Genomic DNA, 12,701 nt, shown 5'->3' on the forward strand with positions numbered 1-12,701 from the left:
GTTTTAAATTGATTCCTCAGACCCCTTAAGAAGGTTATGTTTTCATCCCTATTACTTCTTTTGTGACCAGGTGGAATCAGTAGATCAGTAGGAGCTACCAGAAGTGCTGGTAGTGGAGGCCCAGTTGGAGCATCAAGCTTTGGAACCATTTCTGCTGGGAACCAAGCAGGCAAGACTCACCAGGGTGCTCTTTTGGTGGTCCAATATGAGCATGCCTTAGGCCCAAATTACAATAATGATTTAAGTTAATTTAAGCAAGGACCACATTTTTTGAGAAATGATTAAGAGGTGTTCTAGGTTTATTATTAACATCTAAATTTGAAATTTACTTAAATGGCAGTAAGTTTATAATTTTTACAAAATGAACCATGTGAAGATAATAGTTATCCTTTTAACCAGACACAACTAAAGAACCATATGGAGAAACTACTGAAGTGGGTGAAAGCATGACCAGATCAACTACACGCAGAAAATCAGGCGAGTGGGAAGGGAAGCTATTGGCCCCAGTTACAACCCAACATAAGTTTTTTTGATAAATCTCATAAATATCCATTATTGGATATTAGTGTATTATAAGTTTAGAAATCAGAAAATCTGATCCAAATTATCTGGTATTGAGGACCTTGGATATTTTGTTAGGTGTTTTCAGACCAGTACTGCAACTGCAACATCTGGACTCAAAGTAGTTAAATTGTTAAATGTCCAGGTAGTGTCCCAATAAAATAAGAACATTGCTCATGACTTTCTTCTTTTAATCTCACATTCCTTAGGAGCCACCCCTGGCTCAACAATTGCACCAGAAAGATCCACTACTACTGGTAAGTAAGCAGGAGATGTGAGATGTATTTTTTGACCTGTTTTCATGCTCACTGGCTAATTAAACATGGCAAAATAATTAATAATAATTCCAGTTAAATAATACAATGCCCTAAAATCTATTATGTTATTTACCTATTTAAATAAATATTGTTATCTCATTTTATTCATGAAGAACTTAGAAAAGATATTACATAACTTGGTCCAGGTTCTACAGCAAAACAAATAGTGGAGACAATATATATTTTTTAACATCTTTATTGGAGTATAATTGCTTTACAATGGTGTGTTAGCTTCTGCTTTATAACAAAGTGAACCAGCTATACATATACATATATCCTCATATCTCCTTCCTCTTGCATCTCCCTCCCACCCTCCTTATCCCACTCCTCTAGGTGGTCACAAAGCACCGAGCTGATCTCCCTGTGCTATGTGGCTGCTTCCCACTAGCTAGCTATTTTACATTTGGTAGTGTATATATGTCAATGTTACTCTCTCACTTCGTCCCAGCTTACCCTTCCCCCTCCCTGTGTCCTCAAGTCCATTCTCTACTTCTGTGTCTTTATTCTGTCCTGCCCCTAGGTTCTTCAGAACCTTTTTTTTTTTTTTAGATTCCATATACATGTGTTAACATATGGTATTTGTTTTTCTCTTTCTGACTTACTTCATTCTGTATGACACTCTATGTCTATCCACCTCACTACAAATAACTCAATTTTGTTCCTTTTTATGGCTGAGTAATATTCCATTGTATATATATGCCGCATCTTCTTTATCCATTCATCTGTCGATGGACACTTAGGTTGCTTCCATGTCCTGGCTCTTGTAAATAGAGCTGCAATGAACATTGTGGTACGTGACTCTTTTTGAATTATGGTTCTCTCAGGGTATATGCCCAGTAGTGGGATTGCTGGGTCATATGGTAGTTCTATTTTTAGTTTTTTTTTTTTTTTGCTGTACGTGGGCCTCTCACTGCTGTGGCCTCTCCCGTCGTGGAGCCCAGGCTCCAGACACGCAGGCTCAGCAGCCATGGCCCACAAGCGCAGCTGCTCTGCAGCATGCGGGACCCTCCCAGACCGGGGTACGAACCCGTGTCCCCTGCATCGGCAGGTGGACTCCCAACCACTGCACCACGAGGGAAGCCCAATTTTTAGTTTTTTAAGGAACCTCCATACTGTTCCCCATAGTGGCTGTATCAATTTACATGTGGAGACAATATTTTTATCCATTGTTTACTGACTCCACAGTGTGCTCTTTACCACAAGGTCATCCTTCACTAAGGAAATATACAATGATCCTTAGTGACCCATTAATGAAAGCTTGCATTTAATATTTACATAGATTAAATTTTCCCCGTTTCTAACTATAAAAACTACAGCAGCAGATAATAAAAAGAAGTATAACATTTTTAATATGTTGAGAAACTTTGGCATTTTGCCATTCTGAAATCACAAGATTTGAGGCATTTATGAAAACTATAATACTATTGTTTTGCAAATCAAAATTTTATCTCTTTATTTCTTTTTACAGTTATTACAACATGACATAAAATTCACAAATACTTATAAGACAATTTTTTCTTAACAATAAATGGACTATTTATTCAAGCCTATAATATATTATCAAGTTTCTAGACTAGTAACACTGGGTCGGCCAAAAAGTTCATTCGGGTTTTTCTGTAGCATCGTATATGGAAAAACCCGAATGAACTTTTTGGCCAACCCAATATACTCATATCGAATATAGTGGGAAAAACTTCATTTCTCAATTTGCAGGTTATCTAATAGAACCTAGGTTTTAGTGAATAAATTGTCCAATATTTAAAGAATAGCTTGCTTATTCTTTCTTTTTCTGGTAAAGATTTATCCTATGTTTATTCTAACTACTCTTACAAACTCCCCTTATGTAAAATTATTTTACAAACTAATCACTAGAAAATAATTAATTTGATAATTTGATTCAGACTAAATGTATAATATTATCTGTTTAATCTATGGTTATGCTAACCTAAATGAATTGCCATGCTTCATATTATATATTGAACATAATAATTATAAACTAATTCCATAGTTACTAATATGTGACTCCTGGGCACCGTATGTATTTTATCTTTTTTTTTTTTTTTTTTTTTGCATTTTCCAAGTTCAAGACTTTAGTCTTTAAATTGAACCAAAGAAGAATTACATATGTGTAAACATTTTATTTGGGAAAAGGGCAATGCCTTTGTTTTTAGTTTGATAATTTGTAACTCATAGATGATTTCTTAAAAGAGCACTTTACAATTTATCTCCCAAGAGATCTCTCACCCCGAATAGAATTTCTAAGATGAGTCTTTGTGGAAATAATATATTTCTGTTTTTTAATAAAAAAATTTATATATCATGGCATTTGAAACATCGTGGTGAATTTTTTTTTTTTTTTTTTTTTGGTACACGGGCCTCTCACTGCTGTGGCCTCTCCTGTTGTGGAGCACATGGCTCGTGAGCCCAGCCGCTCCACGGCATGTGGGATCTTCCCGGACCAGGACACGAACCCGTGTCCCCTGCATTGGCAGGCGGACTCTCAACCACTGCGCCACCAGAGAAGCCCCATTGTGGTGAATTTTAAAAATAAAATTCAAATATATTATTTAATTGAAACATGAATTTAATTTTTCTTTATTAGGCTCCGATAATGCAATTCCACCAGAACCTGTTGTAGGTAAGTTGATATTAAAATGACAAAATTATGCTTTTTCACAATGTGCCTTGAAATAATATTTCTAATTTTTCTACTTGAACACTGAAAAATATCTAAGGGACTGTTATATTCTTCTCAAATTTTAACCTAATACAAATTAATCTGTATGAATCGAGTTAAATAAAAATGTACATTTATAAATATATTTGTATTTTTAAATTTAGTGCCATTTAAGCAGCCTGAAGTAACAGATGAAAAAATGTCACATTATAAATGTGGATTTGAAAAAAAGTGGTGTTACAGTAACTAGAATCAAAAATATGATAGTAGAAGTCTTAATTTATCAGATTAATAAAACATAAACTTCAAATTAGATTTTGGTAGCATAGGGCTCTTGCTTTTTCTATTTTTATACCTTCTTAAATCATACCAAAGACATTGAATCTTATATATAATTGTTAAATTCTGCACTGGTTGTGTACAAACTTACAGAGTCAATCAAATAAACAAAAATGACTCTAGAAATACACTCTTTATTAAATAAAAAGGCAGTTCCATATTTCTCAGCATATTATTTGTCACCTATCATTTCCATTAAATTTTTTAGCTTTTATTGCATCCTGGTGTCTCTTTTAAATTTAACAGTTTTAAAAGATATGCAAAAGAAATTTATTTTTTAGAATGTTCCACTTTTTCTTAATTGTTCCCCCTCTGCATTCTTTTAGCATTTACATTTGAGTATAACCTCCATGAGGACAGACATTTTTTTCTTATTTTGTTCACTGGTATAAAATCCCTTTCTGGTCCTTATCTGATAAGGTGTTTGATTTTGATACTTGCCCACCTGATCCACTAGATTCTACCTTTGTGGAATGGGGACCATTCAATATGCATCACTCTGTTGTCACTCATTACCTACTACCAGAAACCTGAGAGATCCTTTAAGACAGGCATTTCCAACACAGGTAAGGCTGAAATAATAATAAGAACACTGCTATAGGCACTCAGGACATGAAGCTTTTTGTAGGGCTGCTGTGAAAAAATAATACTAAATGCCTCTTCCCCATATCCCAAATGCCCAGAATTTACTGTTCTCCTATTTTCTACCTCAGAGGCTACAACTTCCAGAGACGATACTGGTACTGCTGGAATTGGATTCCAGACAGGTGAGAAGGAGCAGCTCCTGTCTTGTTATTACCACTAATTATGACACAGGATGTCCTAGAGAGAATTTCTGGAGAACAGTTCATATTTACTCTACCAATACTGCATTTTAGGCAAATTAATTATTTTTCAGTTTTGAATTTTTTTTCTGAAAAGTTGCTAATAACAGTCTAGAGTCGTAGCTGTAATCCTGAAGTTGGGATTGTAGTAATTGTTATGAAACACTTCTCCTGTGGATTTACATATATCATAAGCTTTGACAAGGGAAGAGTGAGAAAACTTTGTATTCCTGAGAAACTGAGAAGAGTTACAGGAACCTAGGAAACATGTCTGTCCCACGTAGATGTATGCTTTTCACAAGGAAGTGATGAAGAACACAGTATTTTCCCAGTGTCTCAAATTCTCAGCACACTCATGGCTTCTGTTTTGAAATCAATGTAGCATCAGAAAGCCAAGTCATAGGGAGTAAGACAGGAGAGGGTGGGAGAAACCCACCCTGTTTCCTCGATGTAGAATGCCAGGAAGTGTATTTCTGGTTGAGAACATTGTCACTATTATTGCTTTGGTAATAAAATGGTTAATGAAAAACTACACAGAGCTCATCAACAGAGAAGAGTCAGTGAGCAGTCCAGTTGGATACTATGAAGATATACCTAGGTTCTTTCTAGAAGCATGCTTTTAGGGAAGAAACATGAGCACCATGGTGACTACATTTCATTTTGTGTTTCAGGCACCACTGAGGTAGCCCCTGGCACAACTGTTGCCCCTGGCAATTTCAACACAGGTGAGTCAACAAGGTGACATATAATCTTCCACAGTCCTCCCACAAATTAGATGTCTCCTCTGTTACTATCTTTTGCAGACCTCCTGCCATATCCTTTCCATGATCTTTAAATATTCTCCAGTTAACTCTTTCCTCCTTCTCTCCCACAGAAGGAGAAAGTGAAACAACCAGAGTTGGAATAGCCAAAGGTGAGCCCTGCTAAGCTAATACCTGAACTTTATGATACCTTCACAAAAACAATCTTATGAAAATATATCTGCACTGTTTATATATGTTATATTGAGCAAATTCAGAAAAACAAGACAAGACAGTTTCCTTATTTCCTGAGCTTATAAGTGCCTTCACTAGACTATTGTGAAGTCAAACTAGGATAGATAAACTGGTAATGTAGAGAGAAATTTCCTATCTCCCCTCCAAAAAAAGGGACCTGATAGTTGAGCACTTTCTCAGTAAAATTGTAGAAAGACATGTTACAAGGGGCATATATGGATCACTTACTTGTACTAAAAGTCTCAAGGTTATAGTTTGCTATTGCACGGAGACTTTAGACTCCTATTTAAATCACGTGGTGAACAGCAATTGAGCTAGTGACCACTGACCCTTTCTTGTTTTAGGTACTACAGGTAGAGTCTCTGGAAAAACTCTGGAACCTGGAAGTTACAACACAGGTATCTGGACAGTGGCACCTTGGGTGATATATTCTGACAAAAGCACAGTGTGTACTTTCCCACACCCTAGTCTTTACTCCTTTCTTTCTTTTCTCTGTCAGAGGTCACCACTTCCACGAGAAGAAGTGGGACCACCCAACCAGAACTTCCAGGAGGTGAGCTCTTTTAATCTGAGGCTTTGGGACTTTCATCAAATCTCTGTTTGTGTGAATACAGTGAACACATTAGTGTGAAAGTGGGCAAAGGAAAGGGGCCTGAATTTCCTCTGGGAACACAATATGCCAGAGTCACAAACCTGGGTCTGCCTAAGAATTCCATGACCTCAGATATCTCCATCTGGATTTCCAGAGGCATGGGCTTGCAGAGCTAGTTGTTGAATGGCATGAATGAGGGTGACTGCTAGCCAGCCCCTGCCTACCAAGTCCCCTATCCTTTTATATGGTTTGCCATGTTCTCATAACACTTACTAACATCTATCACATCGACCTATTTATTATGTTTATTGTTCACTGTTGGTCTCCAGTTGCTAGAATGTAACTTGCATTAGGGGAGGGATCTTTGAATATTCTGCTTGCTGATATATGCAAGGGCCTAAAACAATATTGCACAGAAGAGATGATTAATACATACTAGTGGAATGATGAAATGTATACTTATTTTGAGGCTTCACTCTATTTGCTTTAATAGGTATCACCATGGTTTTACCTGGAGCCAGCAGCAGTTCACAGAGTTCCATGTCAGGTAAGATGGACTAAATAAGTTAACCTTATCAGAGTATTAGAGTCAAGGAGATCTATTTTAAATATCTGAATATCAAATTAGCTCAAGTAATTGATGAGTAAAACTTAGAAAGACGAACCCTTCATCTGCCTTTTTCCTCCTTCAGGCAGCTCTGTCACCACTCTAGGGAGCCCAGGGTCTGGAAGTGAAACAGGTGAGGGTGACATAAGGTCTCCTTTCACTTTCAGTGACTCTATGGAAAGGGAACTCTAATAACAATAATGATCAATAGGTGGGTCAGGAAAGGAAACTGTGGGAGTAATTGATGGTTCATTTCCTACAGAATCAAAGATCTGCAGGACAGGTCTCCAGTGATTCAAGGCTGCATAGCTACTTCAGTATTCACTGGGGAGTTAATGCTGTGTTGATCCCTTTATTTTTCTCACTTTAGGTACTTCAGGAGAATTCTCTAAGACAACCATATCTGGAAGTTCCCACACAGGTAGGTTAACAAGAAGGAAATCTTGCTAATTAACCTCATAATATAGTTAGTAGACCTGTTCTGATAAAATATCAGCATCATTCTTTTCTTAATATTCCAAATCCTCAGAACTCATCATTCATCACTTTATTTCCTCAGAGGCCACAAGATTAATAGGAGGCAGTGGCACACCTGGAACTGGACTCAGACCTGGTACAAATGGGTTGCTCATAGTTTGGGGTTTAGCATGAATTATGATTCTCCATAGGTTTGCCTGTTGGGAGTTGTGATCTCCTGCAGAGTAGTTTTCATTGGCTTTTAGGATTTTCTTAGATTTAACATGTTATGGAAGAACTTCCAATACTAGCATCTAGCCTCACAGATGTAACTTTCTAAAGATGGGCTGGTGTGTAATCCGTGTGAGGGGTTTCTCCTTGGGATGGCATACACATCAGGGGGACCAAGGAATATTACACACCTAGGAAGAAGAGAAAGCAATGTGAACAGGCCTATCTATATAAAGGTTTTCTTGCTCAAATAATCAATAATGATATTCAGTATTTTCCTTGGCACATTCAAATATTCTTCTGGTTTTTGGCCCACAGTAGATAGCACTGCAGTACCAGGAGGTCAAGCAACTGGGAGTGTGACAGGTGAACCTGGGAAAAAACCACCTTGTTTTCCTGTCTTGGAATAAATGGGTTGTCTGAGAAAGTTGCCTCAACTTGGGAACATTTTGATTGCTTTTTTAATGGCATTTGTCATAGAAAAGGTTTATGACTCTCACCTCATCAGGAAGCAGTGAAAGGACCCTTTGATATAGCACATTTCTTCTAGAGGCAGGTCTTTAGGAGAAAACACAAGTCACTGTGATGACTTTAGACCCTTTGTGTTTCAGGCACCACTGAGGTAATTCCTGGCACAACTGTTGCCCTTGGTAGTTCCAACACAGGTGAGTCGACAAAATGGCAGGAAATCTTCCATGGATCCAGCTATGATGAGTTTACTCCAGTGCTATCCTGTGTAGGAGAACTACCACATATTTTCCATGGTCCTTGCATGGTTTCTAATCATCTCTCTTTCGTTTTCCCCTCTCTCAGAGGCCACAACTTCTGTAGAAGAAAGTAGAACATCAAGAGTTGGAATAATCATGGGTGAGCACTGCTGAGTCACTACTTGTACTTTCTAATGTCTTCCTAATAAAAAGTCTTGTCTGAAATATATCAAAACTCTTTGAATTTCCATATTCAGTATATTGGGCAAAATTTTAGCAGATGTTCAATATTTGACGTCAATAAATTCAGTTCAGACACTTCAACTTTTCTTGCTTGTGTTCTAACAAGCCTTCATCAGGGCGTCACGGGGCCCATTCCTGATAGTTATACAGGTGATTTGCCCTCAAATCTATCTTCCTTTAACTAGACCTTAAAAGGGAGTCTCAGTGTTGGAGGACTTTCTCCATAAATTTGAGAAGGGAATGATATGTTTTGAAGGAAATACCTGGAGAATCTCTTGAAACTAAGAAGTCCAGAGAAATATAGATTCACTGGTATATGGGAGAAACAGTTTTTTTTAAAAGCCTATGCCCATTTCATGATGTGCAACAAGTTGACCACAGCCCTTTTTTTTTTCTTTTTTTTATTTCAGGCACAATTGAGAGCATCTCTGGCAAAACTCTGGGACCTGGAAGTGCCAACACAGGTCAGGAGTCCTAAACGTGGACCTTCAGGAGATATAGACTGTGGAAGCCCAGAATGTCCTGTCCACACCCCAAATCTTTACTCCTTTCTTCTTTTCTTCTCTCAGAAGCCACAAGTTCCACAAGAGGCAGTGAGACCTCCCAAGGAGGACTACCAGGAGGTGAGTTTTTCAGTCCAAGGCCTAGGTTCTCATTATTTCTTTATTTGGATCACTTCAATGAGCAAATGAATGGTAAGGAGTATGATGGAAGGACTTGCCATATTTGTTGGTTCAAAAACTCAGGAGCTTCCTGGGTGAAATCTGAAACTTGACTCCATCCACAAAGGGCAAGGTGAGACTGAAGAAAGAGGCAAACCACTCCATGTTGCTGGGTAGCAGGTTTAACAAGCAAGGGAACTTACATGCAAAGCTTGTGTTGGGCAGCCATAAGACAAGTAGATCTCTGCATCTGCCTGCCAGAATCTTAAAAGTTTATGTAGAGGCCTTAACTGGGTTCAGTCACGTATACCATCCTGAAGGTTTCAATGACACATTGCTCTCTCCAGGCTGCATCCTTGAAAATGACTCCCACTATGGGAACTGTGGTCAGAACGTAAGTTCCAAGGCCAGGGAATGGGGCGAGGTGTCACTGATTGCCTGGGTCTAGCTTTAGGGTCAACTAGTTGTACATCCTCTCCATGACAGTCCTCTTCTTCAACAATACTGTAACCATATGAACCCGGGTAATTATTCTTCCTGGGAATTCCAAGACCACAGATGTCTCAATCAAGTTGTCCTCAGTGTTCTGGTTTACAAAGATTTTTTTTTTCCTGTAAAAAGGTATGCATACATATTGCATATATCCCAACCCCTTCCCCCAGTACTTCCAATCCTCCTTACCCAGCTTGCCTTCCTGCCATAGCCTGCTGTCTATCATCTCTCCCATACTTATGCATGATGTTTATTATTTATTTTCTATCTCCCCTCAATGGAAAAGTTCATGAAGGCAACTGATTATCAAAATGTTCCAAGTTATATCAAAGATTCTTTCTTACAAAGATTAAACCATACTTTATTCCCTCACTTAGGCACCTCTGGCACACCAGGTGGATATGTCTCTGGAAGTAAAACAGGTAAGGGTGATTTTTACTGCTGCTTCCTCTTACTACATAGTAAAAGGGAACCCCAGGTGCAACACATCCATCCAAAGCTGACTTGAGAAATGAAATGCTGTAAAATTGTTTATTTTCCATTTTTTTCATAGACAGTCTTCAGAAAAGGATACCAGTGCTTTAGGGCCACACTGATGATTCCAAGATGAACTGAGGAGGAAATGCTGTACTGCAACATTTACTTTTTGCATTTTAGGTATCACTGGAGAATTGTCTGGAACAACCATTGCATCTGAAATTTCTAACACAGGTAGGTTAGCAAGAAGGAAATTCCCCATATTTAATCTCAGATGTCATGATCTCACTTTTAGGGCTTCTATAATAAAAAATACTCCAATATCTCTTCCCAGTATTCCAAATTCCCAGACTTCATCATTATCCTATTTCTTCACTCAGGGGCCACAATTTCCACAGAAGAGACTAGAACTGGAGCTCAAACAGGTGAAAACAAAGAGCCTGTGATTTGAGACCATCAGTTTTAGGACTCTCTAGGCTTTCCTTGAGAAAGTTTGTGTGTAATTTAGGGACACTGCAAGTGAGTCAAAATAGGTTTGCTATTAGAGATAAAATCTTTTTGAAAATCCATTAAATACAGAATTGAGCTTCACTGCTTCAAGTCTAAAGAAGGGATGGGATTTCTCCATTGGTATTACAAATATCACCAGCATATTAGCCAGAATCCAAAAAGAATTCTCTTTTTTTTGTCAATTCCTTCTAGCTGAAATAATACAGAGTGCAGAGTGATTTCTGCCCTATGGAAATCTTTGTCTAAGCTTCCAAATTCCAGAGTGTTAATATTGTCCCAAATCCCTGAATTCATATACAGCAGAATACTCTCTCTCTCTCTCTCTCTCTCTCTAAATCTCTCTCTGTCTCTCACTCAATCTCTTTGTCTTGTCTTCTCTTCAGACTGCTCTACCAGGGAGCCAGGTCTCTGAGAGTCAAACAGGTGAACATGAGAAAATATAAATATCTCCCTGGTATTTACCAATACTCAGAATAAGAAGACTTCTATTGTGAAAATATAGTTTTACTTAATTTTTTTCTGAAAGAAATGTACTTGTGGAAAGATATGTGAGGAATCCTAGAATAGGACCTCAATGACTGAAAAGAAACATAATGATTTTCTTCTTAGCTCTTCTTTGAACGTAAAGGAAATGACATATAATCCCTTTTCCTTTGTGATTTCAGGTACCAGTGGTGTAGTCTCCAGCCCAGCTATTACATCTGGAAGTTCCAGCACTGGTAATGGAATAGATACAAAGGCAATCATCCCTTGTCTAACCTCAGGGAGAAATATGTATCCCCAAACATACTTTCCACTTTCCTTATTTCTTTTTTCCAGAGTCTAAAACTTCCTTAGAAAGCCTCAGAGTCATTGTGATGAAATTAGTGAGAACTAGGATTCCCAGATGTTAGCATTGCTGTTGAGAACCATCATGAGTTTGCCTCTGGATCAGAGAGATTGTACAGGAAGGGCAGGCCCTCCAGCCAATATGCAGGGCCCAAAATACTGTTGATTCACAACCCCCAGCTGGTTTCTGGACCAGCCTTTTCCCACGCCTGGCACTGTGGTGTGGATTTCTGAAGAGGGCAGTAAGAGTAGTAATTCCCTGGAAGACTAACCCACTGGATATTACAGGCATTACTGTAGGAGTCAACACTGTCCAAGAAGGTTCTGTCTCAGGTAAAAGGATGGCTAAAATGAACTTAGAAAACTTTGCCTCCCATTTGACTTGTATCTTGAGCTTTAAATTCTAAATTGCCTAATGGTTGGTTGCCTCCATGAATGATTAAAGGTCATAACATACACAGAATCTTTTTCCTGCTTTCAACCATTAGTAACTCTCTCTGGAACATCAGACAATCAAGTCACTGAAAGTAAAGCAGGTAGATGTGGAAAACTTCCTCTGTTTTTAGCTGAAAATTTTGTGTTATATTTGCTAAGTAGGCCGACTAGAAAATAGGCTTCTTGAGTAAAAAGTCTTCATTTATTCAGTGATGAATCTCTAGTATTCAACAGAGCTCAGTAAATATTTGTTGAATGAATGAAGTAATTGATATACGAGAAAAACACACGTGATTCAATCCAGGAGTAGAAAGGCCAGTGAAAGGGCGTGCTTACAGGTCTGCCATCTGGACAAAACGGTCTCTGTGAACAGTGTTTCTGGAAGCTGCCATGCACAATGTAACACTGAATGATATGGCCCTGGAAATACACATTTATTTTTATACATTGATTTGATACTCAGATTGCCTCGATGTGGAAGATTCTGTATGATAATCCCATGTCCTTCTCATTTCAGGTACCAAGGGTATGGCCTCAGGTACCACTGTTGAACCTGGAAGTTCCAATATCGGTAGGCTAAGAAGCTGTAAAGAAAGCATCCTTTCTAGAAATAAGGAGGCAAAAATGTCTTTCACACTGATCTTCTCACATAAGAACATCATAGCCTATTTTCCCTTCTTCCTAAATCCTCTTTTATCCATTTCTTCTTTTTTTATTTACAGAAGCCACAACTTCCACTGGAGTCATT

At 38.2% G+C, this 12,701-nt stretch overlaps 1 protein-coding gene across 1 annotated transcript in view; it reads left to right on the forward strand.

Annotated features, from left to right (window-relative positions):
- Window positions 1-12,701, forward strand: part of LOC132434276 (mucin-19) — a 101,536-nt gene that overhangs the window by 67,285 nt on the left and 21,550 nt on the right. The window contains exons 40-55 of the mRNA XM_060025956.2: window positions 71-169; window positions 771-818; window positions 3,481-3,516; window positions 4,608-4,661; window positions 5,390-5,443; window positions 6,058-6,111; window positions 6,213-6,266; window positions 6,799-6,852; window positions 7,283-7,333; window positions 8,211-8,335; window positions 8,960-9,172; window positions 10,081-10,125; window positions 10,361-10,414; window positions 11,074-11,113; window positions 11,356-11,409; window positions 12,471-12,524. Coding sequence (XP_059881939.2) covers window positions 71-169; window positions 771-818; window positions 3,481-3,516; window positions 4,608-4,661; window positions 5,390-5,443; window positions 6,058-6,111; window positions 6,213-6,266; window positions 6,799-6,852; window positions 7,283-7,333; window positions 8,211-8,335; window positions 8,960-9,172; window positions 10,081-10,125; window positions 10,361-10,414; window positions 11,074-11,113; window positions 11,356-11,409; window positions 12,471-12,524 — 1,089 coding nt within the window. The remainder of the gene's footprint in view (window positions 1-70; window positions 170-770; window positions 819-3,480; window positions 3,517-4,607; window positions 4,662-5,389; window positions 5,444-6,057; window positions 6,112-6,212; window positions 6,267-6,798; window positions 6,853-7,282; window positions 7,334-8,210; window positions 8,336-8,959; window positions 9,173-10,080; window positions 10,126-10,360; window positions 10,415-11,073; window positions 11,114-11,355; window positions 11,410-12,470; window positions 12,525-12,701) is intronic.

This window comes from Delphinus delphis, chromosome 11 (genome assembly GCF_949987515.2).
Source record: "Delphinus delphis chromosome 11, mDelDel1.2, whole genome shotgun sequence".
In the NCBI taxonomy this organism is placed as follows: Eukaryota; Metazoa; Chordata; class Mammalia; order Artiodactyla; family Delphinidae; genus Delphinus; species Delphinus delphis.